Source organism: Salvelinus alpinus, chromosome 22, assembly GCF_045679555.1.
Source record: "Salvelinus alpinus chromosome 22, SLU_Salpinus.1, whole genome shotgun sequence".
Classification (NCBI taxonomy): domain Eukaryota; kingdom Metazoa; phylum Chordata; class Actinopteri; order Salmoniformes; family Salmonidae; genus Salvelinus; species Salvelinus alpinus.
This window is the reverse complement of record NC_092107.1, coordinates 867580-888242: the sequence shown is the minus strand read 5'-3', so window position 1 is coordinate 888242 and position 20663 is coordinate 867580. Positions and strand designations below refer to the sequence as shown.

Below are 20663 nucleotides of genomic sequence, written 5' to 3'. Positions count from 1 at the left end.
TGCAGTCAACCAGACAACCCCGGAAGTGCAACAACACAGGAAATGATCGCTTGCAATATTATGCTTTTTCAGGAAATATACAATTTAACGTGAATAACGTTCTAAAGGAAACAATCAAGACTCACTACATTGTTAATCGGTGTCTGAATGACGGATACATCTTGAGTTCGAGGGAAACGCAACATTCTTCAGTGTTTGTGGATATCACCATGCGACATGTTTTGTAGTATTTAGGCTATTTCATCGAAAGGGATATGAAGACATGGTGCTGTGTGTAATTGAATTCAATTGAATTTGAGAAGAAATATAAAGGTAAAATAACGATAACATTTGCATATTTGTCCAGACCTCCCATCTGCATGTGCTGACTATAAGCAGAATTACTACGTTCTGTGATCATTGCTGGTAACAAACAAGTCGGTGTTTTTGCACTTTCCGTCATTTCGAATGAACGACAGAATTTACTTCAGTAAGAAATAGGTCACTGAAAGTGTCACCTAAATTGGTCTTAAAGGTTCTGTTCAGACCCGATCAATCTTAACCTTGTTCATAAAACGGGCCAGAAAATAACAAGCATGAGTTTCTTCAGTTTTGGCCAAAGTGCAGAAATTGATGTAGTTCTGACTGATGCTGAGACGAGAAAGAAGGCTGAACATAAGACTGAAGATGGGAAGAAGGACAAATATTTCTTATTTTATGATGGGGAGACTGTGGCAGGAAAGGTCAACGTTACACTGAAGAACCCTGGGAAAAGACTGGAACATCAAGGCATCAAAATCGAATTTGTAGGCCAGATTGGTGAGTGTTCTTAGTTTAATGCAGTGATATCTATTCCAAATGAATCATAATAAATGCAATGTCGCTTTATGTTGTACTTTTTAGTTAACAACAGTTGTGTCGAATGTGCCAATAGGCCTAGATGCATTCTTCTATGAGAGTGATTATTTTGCGATGTCTTTGAATGTCTGAAGTGTATACCTGTCCTTCCTTCACAGAGCTGTACTATGACAGAGGAAACCATCATGAGTTTGTCTCCCTGGTGAAAGATCTGGCAAGGCCTGGTGAGCTTACTCAGTCACAGACCTTCGACTTTGAGTTCACCCATGTTGAGAAGCCCTATGAGTCATACACAGGCCAGAATGTGAAGCTACGGTAAGGAAACATTCAGCCTGAACATTCTCTGCCAAAATAACTATTACTTTATGGCTCACTTTTTAACCCGAGATCCCCTTTGACCCGTCAGTCATGTGCCTAGCACTACATCCTCAGCAAGAGTAATGTGTGTGTGCTTCATATGCTCAATGTCTTGCATTACACACACAAATCATGATTAGTGGTTATGATAATGGGGGCAATGAGATATGTTGTTGGATGACATCTGTTGAGATTACAGCAGGTTTGCTCAGTGTTTGTTGGTTGTACTTGCAGGTATTTTCTGCGCGCTACGGTGAGCAGGAGACTGAATGACATCAGTAAAGAGATGGATATTGTGGTGCACACACTCAGTACTTACCCAGAGCTCAACTCGTCAATAAAAATGGAAGTTGGGATCGAAGACTGTCTCCACATTGAGTTTGAGTACAACAAATCCAAGTAAGGCTGAAAGAGATACATTTTTTCAGTACCCTGTCACCTCAATTTTTTGGGTAAATTTACAAAATAACAAAATGCCACCTCTCCTAGTCACAGGAACATGCAGAAATCATTGTAGCTTAGAACCTTTGACTATTTGTCTTTGCGGCAGAGCAGTCCTGTGACAATCCTTCCTGTCTTTCACAGGTACCACCTGAAAGACGTCATTGTGGGTAAGATCTACTTCCTGCTGGTGCGGATTAAAATTAAGCACATGGAGATTGACATCATCAAAAGGGAGACAACTGGCACCGGTCCTAGTGTATACCATGAAAATGACACCATCGCCAAATATGAGATCATGGATGGAGCTCCTGTCCGAGGTAAAGGATATAGTGAAGATTGTATGCTTTTGAAAATTGCAATACTCAAACTACCTATCAGGTCTAACTGGGTGTTTTAATTATGTTTAAGGAGAGTCAATTCCAATCCGGTTGTTTCTGGCTGGCTATGAGATGACCCCTACCATGCGAGATATCAATAAGAAGTTCTCTGTGCGTTACTACCTTAATCTGGTGCTGATTGATGAGGAGGAGAGACGCTACTTCAAACAGCAGGTATAGAACAGTGGCTTCTGATGGGTAACTGTTAGCAGTGATCCCAGATGAAATTGTGTGTCCTTATAGAGGGAATTTATCAGGTGTCAGGTTCAACATGGTGTATCCATTGTTCACTGTGATGCACATTATATATTGCATTCCTACCTAGCAGTAAATGTGTCCCTATGGAAATGCTTTAGTGATTAAGACAATGAGTTCATGACCACTTCCTTCTCAATCAGGAAATCACACTGTGGAGGAAAGGGGATGTGGTGAGGAAGAGCATGTCGAGCCAGGCCACCATCGGAGCCCAGCGGTTCGAGGGCTCAGTCAGCTCAGAGAGTGCTCTGGAGAAGGCGGCGAGGGAGGACAGCGCCTAAAGCTGCCTCCACTCATTCTCCTCACAGAAGACTGGCAGTGTCTGTGGAAAAGTAGTGGGGTCACCTGTCAGCTCACATGATCACTGATAAAGTAGCCCTCTGTTTATTAGGGCTGCTGAATAAAGGAAGGATGAAGGGAAGTCTAGAGGTAAACACCTGAACAATGAAAAAGAAGCCTGCATGAGGCATTACAGGGGCCTAAAATTCCGCTGCAGGTCAACTCCATCAACACACATATCCGGTGAAAGTAAAGCCGGCCACTTTAGATCTCCCCCTGTGCGTGATACCCTAGAAATTGAATATTATACCCTGTTATCTGTCATCAATTTATCAACTTTCTTTGTCACAAAATATATTTCTAGCTTTAGCTTTATATGAATGGATTCTAACTCTGTATACAACACTATTGTCATAGGGAGTTAGTCATGAGTAACAGCGATGCATTTTGAAAACATTCCATACCCAGTCAAATGCATTCCTGACATTTTAATGTGGTCTGTCATAATGAAATCTGAAATTGTATCTTTGCACAGATATGTCCGTTGCTTCTCCACATACACATTCTCCTCTCAGTCCTTGTGTAATGATTGCAGTGAGATCAATGGAAGGTTTCTACTGCATTGGAAGTGTCATCCAATTTCTTTGAGTGAGAGGGCTAGATAAAGTATTACTAACCCATTCATTTTAAAGTCCTGCAAATAAGAGCTATAGAACTCTCACCCTCTTATACCATCATGTACAGTGAATAGCATACAGACGGTCACAATATGACCATTAAATTCACATGCTTTACCTAAGCATTCCAATACTGTTAGGCAGGGATTTTAAGTGCTTGTATTTGAGGTCTGATATTAAGAAGTCTTCTGTATCGTCCACGTTAGACTTGAAATGTCGTGCCTAAGTGTATCTAGCGAATTAAATCCTGTTGCCTCAATACGTTTAACACTTCTTTTAGCCTAAAATTTTCCTGTATTTTTTTGTGCTCTGCAAATTACTAATTATAGCCCCTTCCCCAAAACTGAAATAAATTGATGCCATATGCATTGTTATCCACAGACTTGTTTTGCTATAGAAATAAGTTGCTTGCACCTGATAAATATTTCAATGGACTGATGGAATGATCGATTACCTTGGAAATGAAAATGTTGCATGTTTAGACTGAAATTATCTCCTTTATAGATAGTGAGGGCAAACACATGAACTGTCTTAATATAAACATATTATATTAGAAATAAACTCCATCCAGGGTGTCTGACAAACAGAAACCTTGAGCCAATTTTCATTCAATACAAGCACAATGGTTCAATAGACAGTAAACATCATATTAGCATCAGCAGCAGCATCATCATCATCATCATCTTGTCCAAATCTTCAGTGGGTCTTTGTCCTCCAAACTCATTTGAATTTCTTTAAATATATGATTTTACTTAGACAAAAGCTTTGTAAAATATGATGTGGAGATTTGACAACCATATTACTTAGTGTCACTGATCTCCACATACCACTGGTGAGGGGCTGGACAGACAGCCTGGCCCTGGTGAAGAGAGCCATGCCATTCAGGGGCCCGCCTTGTGCTGCAGGTGGGTCTTCTTCAACTCAGACAGAGGAATAAAGTACTTCAACATCCTCTCAAACTGGACACCAACCTAGCAGTCAAACATTAAACAAGCCAGCAGAGTACTAGTACAGACTAAATTGGATTGTGATTTTTTTTAAAGCCTGTTACATATCAGTGATGTATCTTGATCTCAAGCCATTTGGAACACAAACAAATGTAAACATGAAATCATTCATACCATACTCCATCTGGGGTTGTCTGCCTTGCTGAAGGTGTCGTAATGGACATCTTTCTTGTCAAACTGACTGTGGTCCACATAGGACTCCTTTACAATCTGGAAAAGAGAAAGCAGGTGAGAGGCACCATACCTGAAATACAACCAACAGAAATAGGAACAGGTAGAGGCTCACCTTCATAACTCCAGATATTCCAGGCTCCTTGCAGTTACTGTGCTAGAAGAATACTTGCTGCCCCGCTTTCATGTCTCGCATTAAGTTACAGGCCCGGTAGTTCCAAACAACATCCCAACACCCAGTTTGGTTGAAGAATCTTCAAATCCTTGATCCCAAACTGGCATAGTAAAAGTAAGTAAGCCTTAACAAGCCATAACGACCCATAGGGCAAGAGCCTATCTCCTGTTTCTGTATATCGTTAGGCAGCTTGATGTAAAAGTATACCCCCTAGACAGGATGCTAGTCTGCCGCAGGGCCTTACCCCCAATCCATTTCCTTAGTGCTGAAAGCCAAGCAGATCCATCAGGTCTCATTTGAGTCTTTGGTATAACTTGACTGGGGATTGAACCCCCAACCTTCCAATCTAAGGGTGGACACATTAACCACAAAACCTGACATGGAATAGCCATAGATGACACCATCCTATTATTAAGGAGAACAGAATATCTTGACATTTATGCCATTTTCAAAGCATCTCTCTGGCTCTGTGACAGTACTGTGGGGGTGGGTATAATTGGAACGTTCCAACAGGAATCTGTGCCAAAAACTTTGTAAAGTACAAGGTTGCCAAAAACAACGCATACAAATTAGATCAATTCACCTTGCTAACTAGCTGCTGAATAGACATCAACTCACCACGTAGCTTATTCTTAATGTTTGTCCATAGCCTACCAGAGTGAGCACAGACATTTTTCAGAATAAACATGGTGAGTGAAAAACTTAATGAAATAGCCCACTCCCTACCCGGTATCTTATTCTGCCGCTATACAACTTTGTATGCTTGTTTGTTGACAACCTTGTTATTTATGAAGTTTTGGGAACAGATTCCTGTTGGAGCGTTCCAATTGTCATTCAGGTGATTTTTCTTCCTTTGAAGTCCTGTTTTCAAGTCTTCCCTGAGCCTTTCCTCTTCCCCCCGACTGCCTGACCAATCTCCAATAGGGAATCCTCACTGCGGGCACAATTTGTCTCTTCGTCGTTGACTGGTTTAGAGTACATAAAATACATTCACTTATTAATAGCCATTTGAAAGTCAAATCATAGTGGTAGTAAAGTGATTGTGAAACAGTTTCAGGGACGTTGAAAAACCATGCAATTGCATGTCATGTATTGTACAGAAATGTGAATGCTTTTACTTACTGGATTGTAGTGTTCTTCCACGAGTTCTCGTTGTACCTGTCATGTCTGAGAGATGACGAAATAGTGGTTGGCTTGGAAGAAATTGAACCTCAAAGTCCAATTCCAATGATGCCTAACCATTCTGTGTACGTGACAGTAGGTGACATTTGATTTAAAGCAAATAAAGAACGTGTTTCATTAAATCAGATAACTATGCAAAGGATTACATTGTTACTTACTTGTATGTTATAAAGATGCGAACGTCATTAAACTCTGAACACTGCAAAAAGAAGGACGCTGAATAATGAATAACTCCCGCGCTAGTGACGTGTGTCAAAGGCACGTGATGTAGAAACAGTTCACTTAGGTTTGATTTCTCTGTTTAGGCCTCCTTAATGTCTATGGTTTAAGCAAGCAATTGACCTTAGGGTATATTTCGGTGGTTAATGAAATTATGAGAAAAATGTGCCTTTTCCTGAAAAAGGATCGAAGAAAACTAACCTGAACCTGCACAATCTAAGAACTACACGTATCTTATGTAACGGAACTACATTTCCCTACAGCAGCAGCGTGATATAACCAGTGACCAACATGGCGGCCGTTGGAACGTTCTCTAGAGTTGCCAGACTGAGTTTATGCATTGGCAGAAGATGTCGTTTAATATCGAACAGCGAAAAGAGACGAGGAATAGCGTCATGCGTTGACCGTAAGTTCCATGAGCATTTTGGGTTTCAAATCGTTGGTAGAGTAATGCGGACTTGCACTGCTAGTCATCTGACGCGTTAACATGAGTTAGTTGGTTATGAGCAGAATTGCTCGCTAAACTAGTTAGCTGACTAGTAGGTAAATTACTGCATAAAGTGTCTTTTTCATTGCTAAGTGTGCATTTTCCAGAAATGCATTGCTACTTATGTACTACTTAGTCATATTGACCTCTGTTGGTAACGTTATACTGTACTACCCAACTAGCTATGTAACAACCTCTGGTGGTCAATCATTATTTTGCAGCTAAAGTAGAAGGGCACGTGTGATGTGTGTGTCATGTTCAATGGTTGTTTCAACTATTTATCTTCATATAAAAGTGTTTAAAATGATTCTGGTAATTATGCCGTACTCTACAATACTACCATTGTCTAACACCGCTAGGCTTTATGCGGTATGTGCCCTGCGTGACTCTATTCTTAACACTGCTAGGTTTTATGCAATATGTGCCCTGTACTGCACCGCTATAACTCTGCGTTGTGTGTGGTTGATTGAGACTAGACGTGGACTTTGGAGATCAGGTTGTTTTAATTAAGCAGAATTCACTATTTGCATCCTGCATCTGCATCCAAAAGAAAATAAAACATTTGTAAAGCACATATGTTCTGCGAATCGTAGCCTCTTATTACAACAGATGCACAATACAAGGGACTGGGATCATTTGAAGAGCTAGCCATCGTTCACACATACAATAAATAGCCTGCTAATACCTTAGCTAGCTATTAACCACATGTTGAATTCAGAATGTTAATATCATTCTAAAAACTACAGTTACAAGTGCATCTTAAAAATACCATCCACTTATGAGTAACCTCTAAATATACAACATTATTCATGAACAAAACACTGTGTATGACTTTGTACTTAAAATAATCAAACTTTTCTGAAGACGACAGAAAAAGCGTGTCTACCTCTCATAGTGCATCAAAATGATTTGAGCACGAGCACGCAGGGCAAAATGTAAGTACACACTCCCCTAGTCCCAGGATGCAGGCATGCATAATAACAAAACAAAATATTAATATTTGAACCTGGTGAAATTAACACTGTACTTTAACAACTGTTACACCTGTATGACTCTATTCGTAACTCCCTCCTTGCAGCTGCTCATGGCCTCAGTGATGAACAGAAAGAGTTTCAGAAGATGGCCTTTGACTTCGCAGCAAATGAAATGTCTCCACACATGGCTGAGTGGGATGAAAAGGTATTACTGTGCAGTGCAGCTTGTTTAGCTATTCCCTTTCAACACATACATGTCAATGGAATAAATGGAACAGTATCAAACATGGAAACTACCTGTTTGACTCCTATCCATGAATGCCATTCCAGCCATTAGCTCCTCCCACCAGCCTCCTCTGCAATCACTAAACCCCTTTTTTTGTGAGAGGGCATTTGTATGAACGTAAAAAGCAACTTTCATTGTTCAGGAAATCTTCCCGGTGGAGACCTTGCGTAAGGCTGCCCAGCTGGGGTTTGGGGGAATCTATGTACAGCCGGAGGTGGGGGGATCTGGCCTGTCTCGTCTGGACACCTCACTCATCTTTGAGGCCTTATCGACAGGCTGCGTTAGCACCACAGCCTACCTCAGCATTCACAAGTAAGGCGTGGCAAATGCCAGCAATCACCACAACCTCTCAAGTGTCTGCTCAAGAGATGCACCAAACATCACATATAGACAATTGACTAGATATTAATTGAAAGCAGGAGTAAGTATCAGGTGTTCATTAATAGATGCTCATTTCTGTGCAGCATGTGTAACTGGATGATTGACACCTTCGGCAACACTGAACAGAGGGAGAAGTACTGCCCTGAGCTTTGTACGATGGACAAGTTTGCCTCTTATTGTCTGACTGAGCCAGGTTGGTATTTTGTCCTAATTTTTCTATTATGTGATGGCGTCATGCATTGACACCATGAACCTGTATAGTGTGGCTATCCTTTGTCTTTTTAAATCTCATTTCCCGTTCATGTTTCAGGCAGTGGCAGTGATGCTGCTTCGTTACTCACTACTGCAAAGTTGGAAGGAGACCATTATGTCCTCAATGGGTCCAAGGTACTGTTTTTATTCATCTCCTTACTGTAGCTGATATGAAAGAATAAATTGTGATATAAAGTGAAGGTATCGCTCTCACTGTGTTTGTCCTGCTGCAGGCCTTCATCAGTGGAGGAGGAGACACAGACGTGTACATAGTAATGTGTCGGACGGGAGGGAAAGGTCCCAAGGGGATCTCCTGTGTGGTGGTGGAGAAAGACACTCCAGGACTCAGCTTTGGCAAGAAGGAGAAGAAGGTAGCTGGCATTTGATTGATGTTGATAGTCTTAAGTTGGTTATTTTTAATACAATCCTTATGTCTAATAAACTGTGAAGCAGGAGCCTACAAACTTACATGGTATATAGTTCATTTCCACAAGTCTAAGTGAAGCCATGCCCACAAGGGGGCATAGTTGAGTCATAGTTGTGTTGAAGCCCTGAGGGATGCAGTGATTCTCCAACGGAGGCCTCTGTTCTCTCTCTCTACAGGTGGGATGGAACTCTCAGCCAACCAGAGCAGTGATCTTAGAGGACTGCCATGTCCCAGTGACCAGTCGGCTGGGTCAGGAGGGACAGGGCTTTAACATCGCTATGAGAGGCCTGAATGGAGGCAGGATCAATATTGGTGAGGTGGCAAAAGTTTTACCTTTTTGGTTGGTTATTTAATGGTTTGTTATTTGATGGGCATATGTATGTGTGTGTATATATACATATATATATGTATATATGTGTATGTGTGTGTATATACAGTGGGGAGAACAAGTATTTGATACACTGCCGATTTTGCAGGTTTTCCTACTGACAAAGCATGTAGAGGTCTGTAATTTTTATCATAGGTACACTTCAACTGTGAGAGACGGAATCTAAAACAAAAATCCAGAAAATCACATTGTATGATTTTTAAGTAATTAATTTGCATTTTATATATATATATATATATATACACAGTTGAAGTGTACCTATGATAAAAATTACAGACCTCTACATGCTTTGTAAGTAGGAAAACCTGCAAAATCGGCAGTGTATCAAATATTTGTTCTCCCCACTGTATATATATGTGTATGTATATGTGTGTTTTTTTGCTTAACCCATTTACTTCTCACGTTTTGAAAACACAACCAAGGCTCAGGTGTCTGCTACATTAACTTACTGTGCATTATCTGCCTGCAGCATCTTGTTCTCTTGGGGCGGCCCATGCATGTGTACAGCTAGCGAGAGATCACCTGTTAGTACGCAAGCAGTTTGGAGAGACCCTCTCAAGCAACCAGGTAAACATTCCATCAGCTTTGAATTGGGAAAGACCTTTAGTGATACTGTGTTTGACGGTTTCCCTCTGGGTTCCTTTTGTAGTTCCTGCAGTTTAAGTTGGCAGAGATGGCCACCAAGCTAGTGGCGTCGCGTCTGTTGGTGCGTGAGGCTGCCCTGGCACTGCAGGAGGGCAGGTCTGACGCTGTGTCCCTCTGCTCCATGGCCAAACTCTTTGTCACTGACGAGTGCTTCAACGTGAGTCAATTCGTTGTTCCTCTTTAAAATGGTTCTTAGGGATACTGTGTTATTTGAGTATTTACTGTAAAACTTCCATTAGCTAGCTATTAGCCTGGAAGTGTATTTGTTTCAACTGCAGCAGACTTGCGTTTTGACATGTAGGGATCAGTCATTCAACGCAAGGTAGAGAGAGGTGCAGTGGAATTCCACTGCAGCACAATGACACTTTTTTTTGGGACCCAGAGCGTATTGTAGGCCAGTGTTTCTTTGCTAAACTGTGAAACGATGCCCAACCATTAAAAAGGACCAGTGCATGTTGGAGACTCAATGTTTTACAGTAAGTGGTCTCCTTTTACGCACTGGTAATGATGTAGAAGTCTAGTTATCAGCTGTAGCTGCACATCTTTCACACACATCGGTATCTCTGCTCTCTCTCAACAGATCTGTAACCAGGCACTCCAGATGCATGGTGGATACGGTTACCTGAAAGACTACGCTGTTCAGCAGTTTGTCCGGGACATCAGAGTACACCAGATACTGGAGGGTGTGTATACACCGCTCTTACTATGACAAAGCTGTCCTTGTGAAATTGTGCTTTATAATGTAATGGTTCAGTATTTTAATGGCACACACATCTTTATAAACTTGTGATCACTAGCCACTGTTGCATTGACAAATTACTGATTTACCCTTTTATATTTTCTCTTTCAGGAACAAATGAAGTGATGCGGATGATAATTGCCAGAAGTTTACTGTCAGAGTCTGGATAAATATGCCATGGGCTGGCCAAAACTGGACTTTCTCCTGTCTTGAAGGGATGGTGTGGCGGCAGGCTTCTTGTTGTTTGACTGTATCCCTCAAGTGTCTTGAACCCCACTTTTATAGGGGGAAAACTATAATTAGGTCCTTTCCTGTTTGTGGAATAACAGCTGCTCATTGAGGGATATGGAAGTGGAACCATATTAGATATGTCGTATTTTGTGGATCAGTATTGGGGTGAAGGTTTTTGGTTATCTATATCAGATGATTAGTTCGATGACATCACAGCCTCTCCTGCACATTCAGTTATGGCGGCAACGTTTGGTTTTCATGTTTCAGTTTAATCATAAAACACAATTAAATGTATCATCTAGGTGGGTTGGATGACTGAGGTTTTATAAAATATTTGGTACTGCATTATAAGAACCATGTTTTAAAGGTACAATGCAGCTGTATCTCTATCAAATAATTTCTGGATAACAATGTTGCAAATGTTTTATTGAAAACAATGACCAATTTCTCAAACAGCTCTTACACTAAATGGCCATTATAATTTCACAGTATTCCAACCTCAAAACACAGGAACTCACGATTGACTGTACTAGACCTTTAGCCGTTAAGGGAAGAATATTTAAAACCCAGATCTCAGTCATTGACAAATTATACGTTCCAGCTACCTAATTGAGATTAGTGATATATTCTCTGTGTACATCATAAATGTCATAAAACCACAAATATTCTGTAAGTCGTTCTTATTAGATACAAGTATGGGTTGACACTGTCTTTAAACATTTCCAGTCATATGAGTATGAAATTCTATAAAATGGCCTGTTCTACTGGGGTGATCACAACTCCACATGAACAGTTGGCCTGAGAAGAATGCTTTACATTTCTATGAGCAGTAATGTGCTTAGTGTCAACATGATGAGCACACATTCTCTCCAGGCAAACCCTCGTCAATTGTTGTAACTGGTGTATATAAAGTCATGGCCAAAAGTTGAGTGACACAAATATTAATTTTCACAAATTCTGCTGCCCGAGTTTGTATGATGCCAATTTGCATATACTCCAGAATGTTATGAAAAGTGATCAGATGAATTGCAATTACAGTGATCCCTCGCCACTTCGCGGTTCACTTATCGCGGATTCGCTATTTCGCGGATTTTCATAATGCATTTTTTTTTTTTTTTTGGTGCATTGTGCTCTGCATTCTGATTCGCTAAAAACTCACTCCCGCTTCTTGTATCAAAACATGCTACGAATTGTGCTATCATTTTGTCGTCTCGTGCAGTTATGTGTACGTACATAAAACAGCTTGGCAAATTTACATTAAGTTGGCCAGGAAGGAAGGAAGGACTAACGCTTGGTCGCTTAGCAACCATGGTGCGAATGGCCACTGAACTTAAGCGAGTAGCTGAGGAATGGGACCCTTTGATGAGCCGTTCATTACAGTTCTCCAACGTAATCGATGGTGGCATGTCGGTGTACAAGGATCTTTTTGCAAAGAAGAAAAAAGAGCGACAACAGCTGCCTATCACTATGTTCTTCTCCCGAACAAACACACCTGCACCGCGGGCTTCAGAAGAAGAGAACACTGCAGAGCGCAGTCAGGATGCAGCGGCCCAGTCTGAAGAGCAGTGAAACGGCCTACACGTGAGTCACTGTATTTGTATACATGTAATAGTTGCTAATTGTAAAAAAAAAAAAAGTTTTCTATTTCGCGGATTTCACTTATCGCGGGTCATTTTCGGAACGTAACCCCCGCGATAAACGAGGGATTACTGTAATAGCAAAGTCCCTCTTTGCCATGCAAATGAACTGAATCCCCCCAAAACATTTCCACTGCATTTCAGCCCTGCCACAAAAGGACCACCTGACATGTCAGTGATTCTCTCATTAACGCAGGTGTGAGTGTTGACGAGGACAAGGCTGAAGATCACTCATGCGGATTGAGTTCGAATAACAGACTGGAGGGTGGTGCTTGGAATCATTGTTCTTCCTCTGTCAATCATGGTTACCTGCAAGGAAGCACAAAAAGGGCTTCACAGGCAATGGTATTGCTGCCAGTAAGATTGCACCTAAATCAACCATTTATCAGATCATCAAGAACTTCAAGGAGAGCGGTTCAATTGTTGTGAAGAAGGCTTCAGGGCGCCCAAGAAAGTCCAGCAAGCGCCAGGACCGTCTCTTACAGTTGATTCAGCTGCGGGATCGGGGCACCACCAGTACAGAGCTTGCTCAGGAATAGCAGCAGGCAGGTGTGAGTGCATCTGCACTAGAGGTCGACCGATTAATCGGAATGGCCGATTAATTAGGGCCGATTTCAAGTTTTCATAACAATCGTAAATCGGTATTTTTGGGCGCCGATTAAAAAATATATATAATTATTTTTTTATACCTTTATTTAACTAGGCATTGCTCTGCATGGGTAACGCTGCTTCGATGGTGGCTGTTGTCGTTGTGTTGCTGGTTCGAGCCCAGGGAGGAGCAAGGAGAGGGACGGAAGCTATACTGTTACACTTGCAATACTAAAGTGCCTATAAGAACATCCAATAGTCAAAGGTTAATGAAATACAAATGGTATAGAGGGAAATAGTCCTATAATTCCTATAATAACGACAACCTAAAACTTCTTACCTGGGAATATTGAAGACTCATGTTAAAAGGAACCACCAGCTTTCATATGTTCTGAGCAAGGAACTGAAACGTTAGCTTTCTTACATAGCACATATTGCACTTTTAGTTTCTTCTCCAACACTTTGTTTTTGCATTATTTAAACCAAATTGAACATGTTTCATTATTTGAGGATAAATTGATTTTATTGATGTATTATATTAAGTTAAAATAAGTGTTCATTCAGTATTGTTGTAATTGTTATTACAAATAAATAAAATAGGCTGATTAATCGGTATCGGCTTTTTTTGGTCGTCCAATAATCGGTATCGGCGTTGAAAAATCATAATCGGTCGACCTCTAAATCTGCACGCACAGTGAGGTGAAGACTTTTGGAGGATAGCCTGGTGTCAAGAAGGGCAGCAAAGAAGCCACTTCTTTCCAGGAAAAACATCAGGGACAGACTGATATTCTGCAAAAGGTACAGGGATTGGACTGCTGAGGACTGGGGTAAAGTCATTTTCTCTAATGAATCCCCTTTCCGTTTGTTTGGGGCATCTGGAAAAAAAGCTTGTCCGGAGAAGACCAGGTGAGCGCTACCGTCAGTCCTGTGTCATGCCAACAGTAAAGCATCATGAGACCCTTCATGTGTGGGGTTGCTTCTCAGCCAAGGGAGTGGGCTCACTCACAATTTTGCCTAAGAACACAGCCATGAATAAAGAATAGTACCAACACATCCTCCGAGAGCAACTTCTCCCAACCATCCAAGAACAGTTTGGTGACGAACAATGCCTTTTCCAGCATGATGGAGCACCTTGCCATAAGGCAAATGTGATAACTAAGTTGCTCGGGGAACAAAACATCGATATTTTGGGTCCATGGCCAGGAAACTCCTCAGACCTTAATCCCATTGAGAACTTCTGGTCAATCCTCAAGAGGCGGGTGGACAAACAAAACCCACAAATTATAAACAAACTCCAAGCATTGATTATTGCAGAATAGGCTGCCATCAGTCAGGATGTGGCCCAGAAGTTAATTGACAGCATGCCAGGGCGGATTGCAGAGGTCCTGAAAAAGAATGGTCAACACTGCACATATTGACTCTTTGCATCAACTTCCTGTAATTGTCAATAAAAGCCTTTGACACTTATGAAATGCTTGTAATTATACTGCAGTATTCCATAGTAACATCTGACAAAAATATCTAAAGACACTGACGCAGCAAACTTTGTGGAAATTAATATTTGTGTCATTCTCAAAACTTTTGGCCACGACTAGGTCAAAACTGTCAAATATATGGATTCACAAACAACTTGTTCACAAATATTTTTTTTGAGAATAGGCCTTGTTTTAACCTTAAAGAATCTGATCATGGCATTTGAAAACAAAAATAATAAAACAAGTCTTAACTTGTGCAGACTTGAATAGTGTAGATTCCACAAGTGTCATATTTTCTCATTTGTCTTCTTTAGCATGAGTTCTTCATTCTACTTTGAACAACTGCAATAAAAAAAGTGATTTTAATTTGTAGCAAATCCTTCTCTCTATAGCCTTTGAGGAAGTCTTTATCCATTTGCTTCAGTTTGTGTTCAAAAGTAAAACGTGAGACACTCCAGTGGGCTATACCAGTGATCCAGCCTGGCTCTGAGCGGGCACCATGACGGGCACAGCACCTATACGGGCCAGGGTGGTGGAGCTGATTGGCGAGGTGAGAGGGCGTGGCACCTGGGGCTGGGCCCTCTCAGTCTTGTCGGGGTCTGTGACCATGTGACCGGGTGGGGCACCGTTGGAACTGGAGGTTCTGCTGTGTCCATAGTGAGGTATGCTACTGATGCTGGGAGGTCGGCTGTGGTTAGAACTGGGGGGTCGACTGTGCTTGGAACTGGGAGGTCGACTGTGCCTGTGTGGAGCGCTACCGCCAATGTGGTTCGAGCTTGGTGGTCTGCTGTGCCCATGTGGAGAGGGGGCACCGATATTGTTAGAACTTGGGGGTTGACTGTTCCCATATGGGGAGGGGGTACCAATGTTGTTAGAACTAGTGGGTCTGCTGTGCCCATGTGGAGAGGTGACACCAACATGGTTAGGACTGGGGGGTTGACTGAACCCATGGGGAGGGGTGTCAACAATGATACTAGTGCTGAGGGGACGGGTAAGGCCAGGGGGTAGAGTCCCACTGATGTGGTTCGAATTTTCACTGTGCCTGTGTGGAGAGGTGGCATCAATGTTGTTTGCAACACAGAGGGGTCTGGTGTGCCTGGGTGGAGGTGTGCCACTGATGTACCCTGGGAGGCCCTGCAGGGGGTTGGGCTCTCCAGGCCGAAGGCGGTAGGCGTTGAGCACAGAGCCTGTGTCAGAGGCCGGAGCAGTGGGGTAGGGGTAGCGGAAGTTGTTGGGCTGCTGGGGGTCTCGTAGATGCGGGCTCGTGGCTATGGAGGACAGCGTGCCATTTTTGGAGAGAATGTCTGAGCCTGTGCCGCTCTTTGCCCAGGAAACACGCTTGGGTGCCTGGGCATCCTCCCTGTAATGGATAGACAGCCAATGAGAAAACACAAACCAAGATCATATCACATGCTACACACATCCTCCAATCACCAACCTGCAGAAACTGAATTAGAACACTGTCCATGGTGGAGTACTAGTAGTTGTACATCCTGTGATGTTTAACAACTGTACCTGTTTTCCAATGACAAAATCTCACTTGATATCATTGGCTAGCTCCTCCTCTTCGTGGTCTCTCCTCCTCAGTATGAAGATGAGGAAGAGTATGATGGCTACCAGTGCCACGATGGACCCCAGAGTAGCAGCAACAATCGCTCCAGCATTAGAGGCTGTGGAAGAGGACACCACAGAGAGGATTAGAACAGGAAACAAGAGCAGTCTGTATATACTAGTATGAGATTATGTGTGTTTACTTCCTATACATACAGGTGAAGACCTCCAGGTTGATAGAGCAAGTGTCAGAGCCGGCAGTGTTGCTAGCTCGGCACACATATTTCCCTGACATGCTCTTAGTGAGGTTACTCAGCCTGAGGGTGCCTTGCCTCTCATCTGAAAGAGAAAGACAGTGTTACACACTCTTGGCTCTACATCAAGAACATATTCATGTACTGTACAGTGCACAGAACGTTATACACAATCTCCATCGACAGTAATGTTGACAGTTACACTAGGTAACACAAGGGTAGCTACAGTATGTATACAAACATAATTAGACTACACACTCTAAGTACAATATTCTCTTGGTTCTGAAGCTATAAGTATTGAGGGGTATCCTGGTCCTAGGGAGTCAAATCCGACTGGGCACAGATGTCAATTCAATGTCTATTCCACGTGGAAACAATGTTGATTCAACCAGTGTGTGCCCAGTGGGATGGGCTGTTGGTTTTCTTTATACAAGTACAGATCCTCTTTGATGATATCACTCCTTTCTGTCCCGGGCATAAATAATGAGGTTGTATGGAGAGACCTCACTAGCAAATGGTTAAACACCAGACAAGGAGTCTCAACAATGATGAATCAGAACCTGTGGCTTTTCACAGCTGGACTTCATCAGTTGACATAATCCTAGTTGCTGTGGTCCACTTGTCATAGCTGGCGTGGGGATGCTCTATTGTAAGTATGTAGCACTGGGGGCACTAGAGAATAATAAACATGTGGGGCAGCTCTTATCAAGCAAATCCCCTCAAAATCCGATTGGAAACGTCACAAGAGAATATTTTCATCAGATGTGTTTTCAAATTAAATAGCATTTTATTTGTCACATGCGTCATAAACAACAGGTGTAGACTAACAGTGAAATGCTTACTTACGGGCCCTTTCCAACAATGCAGAGAGAAAAATTTATTAATAATATAAAGATAACACAAGGAATAAATACACAATGAGTAACGCTAACTTTAAACTTTATATACTGGGGTACCAGTACTGAGTCAATGTGCAGGGGTATGAGGTAATTGAGATAGATATGTACATATGGGTAGGGGTAAAGTGACTAGGCAACAGGATAGATAATAAGCAGTAGCAGCAGAATGTGATGAGTCAAAATAGGCTAACTATTTAGCAGTCTTATGGCTTGGAGGTAGAAGCTGTTCAGGGTCCTGTTGGTTCCAGACTTGGTGCAACGGTACCGCTTGCTGTGCAGTGGCAGATAGAACCATCTATGACTTGGGTGGCTGGGGCCTCTACCCATATATACCAATATAAAGGATCAAGGGGGAAAACAAATAGATATATCTTCATCATATATTCTGAGGCATATCATAAATGGAGAATCAAAACAACCCAGTGACTCAACCAGCTCAACTCAAGCAGAGAAGCTAAAGTTCACAATATGAAGTCAATACCTTTACTAATAACCAGACTAGAAAATCCTATAAATAAACTATGGCGAATGATGTCCTCTGTCCTAAATTTTCATTGTGACAAACAGCTGTTTGTCCCTGTCCCAAAGTCTAGGAATGAACTGCTGGCTGGGATTCTTGTTTGATAACCTCAGCATGCACCATCTGCTGTTCTCTCTGGGAGGGTGGGGGCAAATCATTAGGCACGCAAAGCACACAAACTCTGCAAAGCAACGGTGCTACTGCCAACTCATACTTTAAATTTCAGAATAAACAAAACCTCTTGGAGAAGATATCATTTGTGGATGGACGTGCCTATAGGTGTGTATAATAGGCACCTGACATTAGTAACCCAGAGGAGCCAGACAGAATTGCTACAGATTAACGACAGATCCGCCCATTCTTAAATTTAGCAGATTTTCTAAATTGCACTGCAATCAAGATCCAAAGACATCACCAATCTCTATATACCAAGAAAGTATTGTACTGATCAAAATACACTGAAATCAAACCATGAAATAACTAACTACAGTACTAACTACAGTAGCAAGTGACTATCACAAACATGTCTACTGGAAAGATCTAAGAACGCAAGAACACACAAACAAACTCACAGTATTTGTGCACCTTCATGTTTCATACATATTCAGAATGTTAAGACACAATCTTAGTCTACGTACAAGACAAAAACAAAACACTTATTCTGGATTAAATTAAAGCTCAATGATCTCAGCAAACGCAGCAGAGTGGACCTTGCAATCATAGTATTGAATGTGTCATTTGATGCAATGGACCAATGACAGCCATTGTGCGAAAGTCCAGGCTTTCTCTTTCTCTATGGCCTTGATATGTAGCCTTTACATTCACTACTTGACTTCATTGTTACCTTTACAGTCATTTACCATTTATTTTATATTAGCATATTGATTACTGTGGACTTTCGTACTTTTATATTATGTTATTTGAGCATGTTATGAAGAGGTTAACCTACAGTATAGTGGTTGCTATGTTATGAAGTAGTTTCATCTTCAGGCCAGATGTCTAAGGGCCAAGGGCTCGTATCAGTTGATCCATACTAAAGGAAACATTTTATATCACGCAAGTCTAACCAGCCTTGTCAAAGACATGTAATCTCAGATCGACTGAGTTTATAAAGGGCAATGCAGATGTGCAGATGTATTCAAGGCAAAGTCATTGGTGAGGATTAATAAAGACATACCTTTGGATGAATAACATATACAATTCTTCTAAAGGTTCAACTTTATATCTGTGTCTGTCCAGTGGTGGGTCAGGGGAGTTTACCTGGGGACGGGGGGGTTGGGGTGACACCAGCAAGATTATAGAGAGCAATAGCATCTTTTTGTAGGCACAAACTCCGCCATGGCTCATTGGCCAATGCCTATGGAGGGATGAATGGGTTTTTTGGTGGGTTTTTGGATAAACGTCAAAAAATAAGGTCTGTGGTAAACACAGGCTCAGGATATTTTATACAGTTTGTTCTATGAGATAAACATTGTCAGCTGTCAGCTAATGCCACTATTGTGAATGTTGAAGTACTTATTTAATCAAAACAAGCACCTAATGCACATAAAGGCTTCATAATTAATAAAGGTCATGTTAACTGACTGATATATCATAGAACAAAAGGTATAAGATCTCCTAAGCCTGTGTTAACCTCAGACCTTATTTTTGGCATTTATCCCAAAACCCCATTCCTTCCTCATTAATTCCCCTATAGGAATGGCTGAACAAACCAGAGGTAACTAATTTCCGTTTTTTAGGACTACAAGCCGGCGAGATCTAACATTATATAGGCTGTGGGGCTCTACAGGCTTCTGAGTCCTAGGGGGGTTGTGATGGGTTGAGGATGTATGTGTGAAACCCTTACCCATGAACCCTAGAACAAGCAAGGGCGAGGGGCAGGCTCTCCATTCTGTGGTCATGTAGGATAGAAAAGTGGCAGAGATAGTGACTGAGAGAAGAAGGGCTGGTGCAGAGAGTGATTAGGGAAGAGAGACATCAACCCCTAGCCCTTAGAAGGGAGTTGTAAGGTGTTGATAGCTGCAAAAGTTTGCAAGAAAAGAGTGATGAGACAGAGGCAGGAGAGAAGTAGAGACCAGGAACAATAGAAACACAGCATCTTAGAATGAAGCGAGAGAGACATGCTGATTATGTGAGGGAAGCTCGCTGTATTGACAAACTAAAATAGCTCATGGGGTGTGTCAGAAAATATTGTTGCCATTTTCACGGCAGGATGAAATACCTGGAGGTGTCGTAAAAGGTCTGGCTTTTGATGAATGAAGAAGTTGTAGGTGTGGCAAGGGCTTGACCAATCAATAGCTAATATGTGGTGGCTTCAAGTCACGCACGGTCTTTGACGTTGTGTGTTGTCATGCACTCCAATTCAGTGGGAGGGCATGAATGTTCGTCTTAGTCTATTGTGATTTGTGGAGTATAGTTCTTTTTTTCCGAAACCAACAGTGACCTAATAGGCCATAATAGCAATAACAAAAATGTATGTAGTTTTTTGCTAAATATGTAAAAAATGTATGTAGTCTACATTGTAAGTAGGTAATTGGCTTCAATATGGAATTCTTACACAGCACTTTCATAAGTAGAAAATACCTTACATAGGCTACATTAGGCTAAATTGTGTTGCATCATGTGCGAGCCATGTATGGACATGTCAAATGTTAAATAAGCAAGATTACATTTTCAGTTAGGTTGGTATAGCATTACGAAAGATAATCATTTACATAAGCTTGGTTTTTAATATAATAAAATAAAAACAAAGACTAATTTTATAATAACAACTTCAATGTTTCTACAGTAGGTAGGATCAGGTCACATGGTGTTGTAAATCACATCTCTTGTTCCATACGGGCAATTTAGGCTAAGCAATGTGCCACCACTGACAAAGTTACTACCATAAACAACTGAAACTTGCCAAATTTTTCAGTAGCAGAAAATAATTTGCCTACTGCTACTGCT

General features: G+C 41.6%; 3 protein-coding genes and 1 long non-coding RNA gene across 4 annotated transcripts in view; 2 read left to right on the top strand and 2 right to left on the bottom strand.

Annotated features, from left to right (window-relative positions):
• The first annotated feature begins 11 nt into the window (after nucleotides 1–11).
• On the top strand, nucleotides 12–3592 carry LOC139548736 (vacuolar protein sorting-associated protein 26B-like). The gene is made up of 6 exons (XM_071358514.1): nucleotides 12–798; nucleotides 996–1152; nucleotides 1429–1593; nucleotides 1780–1955; nucleotides 2047–2189; nucleotides 2414–3592. Exons 1-6 carry the CDS (start codon nucleotides 576–578, stop codon nucleotides 2549–2551), a joined length of 1002 nt encoding a protein of 333 aa, XP_071214615.1. The 5' UTR covers nucleotides 12–575; the 3' UTR covers nucleotides 2552–3592.
• A 161-nt stretch (nucleotides 3593–3753) lies between these two features.
• On the bottom strand, nucleotides 3754–6057 carry LOC139548737 (uncharacterized). The gene is made up of 5 exons (XR_011669767.1): nucleotides 5920–6057; nucleotides 5702–5746; nucleotides 4520–5544; nucleotides 4348–4443; nucleotides 3754–4197 (listed from the first exon to the last, which is right to left on the bottom strand). It is a non-coding gene; the product is annotated as an uncharacterized lncRNA (long non-coding RNA).
• Nucleotides 6058–6233: 176 nt separating this feature from the next.
• LOC139548735 (isobutyryl-CoA dehydrogenase, mitochondrial-like) lies at nucleotides 6234–11453 on the top strand. Its single transcript, XM_071358513.1, has 11 exons — nucleotides 6234–6386; nucleotides 7546–7646; nucleotides 7870–8039; nucleotides 8192–8301; nucleotides 8419–8495; nucleotides 8594–8731; nucleotides 8964–9099; nucleotides 9645–9742; nucleotides 9825–9977; nucleotides 10401–10503; nucleotides 10671–11453. The coding sequence occupies exons 1-11, from the start codon at nucleotides 6272–6274 to the stop codon at nucleotides 10727–10729; spliced, it is 1260 nt and encodes a 419-aa protein (XP_071214614.1). The 5' UTR covers nucleotides 6234–6271; the 3' UTR covers nucleotides 10730–11453.
• A 3389-nt stretch (nucleotides 11454–14842) lies between these two features.
• Nucleotides 14843–20663, bottom strand: part of LOC139548734 (endothelial cell-selective adhesion molecule-like) — a 63285-nt gene continuing 57464 nt past the window's right edge. The window contains exons 5-7 of the mRNA XM_071358511.1: nucleotides 16258–16380; nucleotides 16031–16160; nucleotides 14843–15850 (exon numbers count right to left, since the gene is read on the bottom strand). Coding sequence (XP_071214612.1) covers nucleotides 14953–15850; nucleotides 16031–16160; nucleotides 16258–16380 — 1151 coding nt within the window. The 3' untranslated portion in view covers nucleotides 14843–14952. The remainder of the gene's footprint in view (nucleotides 15851–16030; nucleotides 16161–16257; nucleotides 16381–20663) is intronic.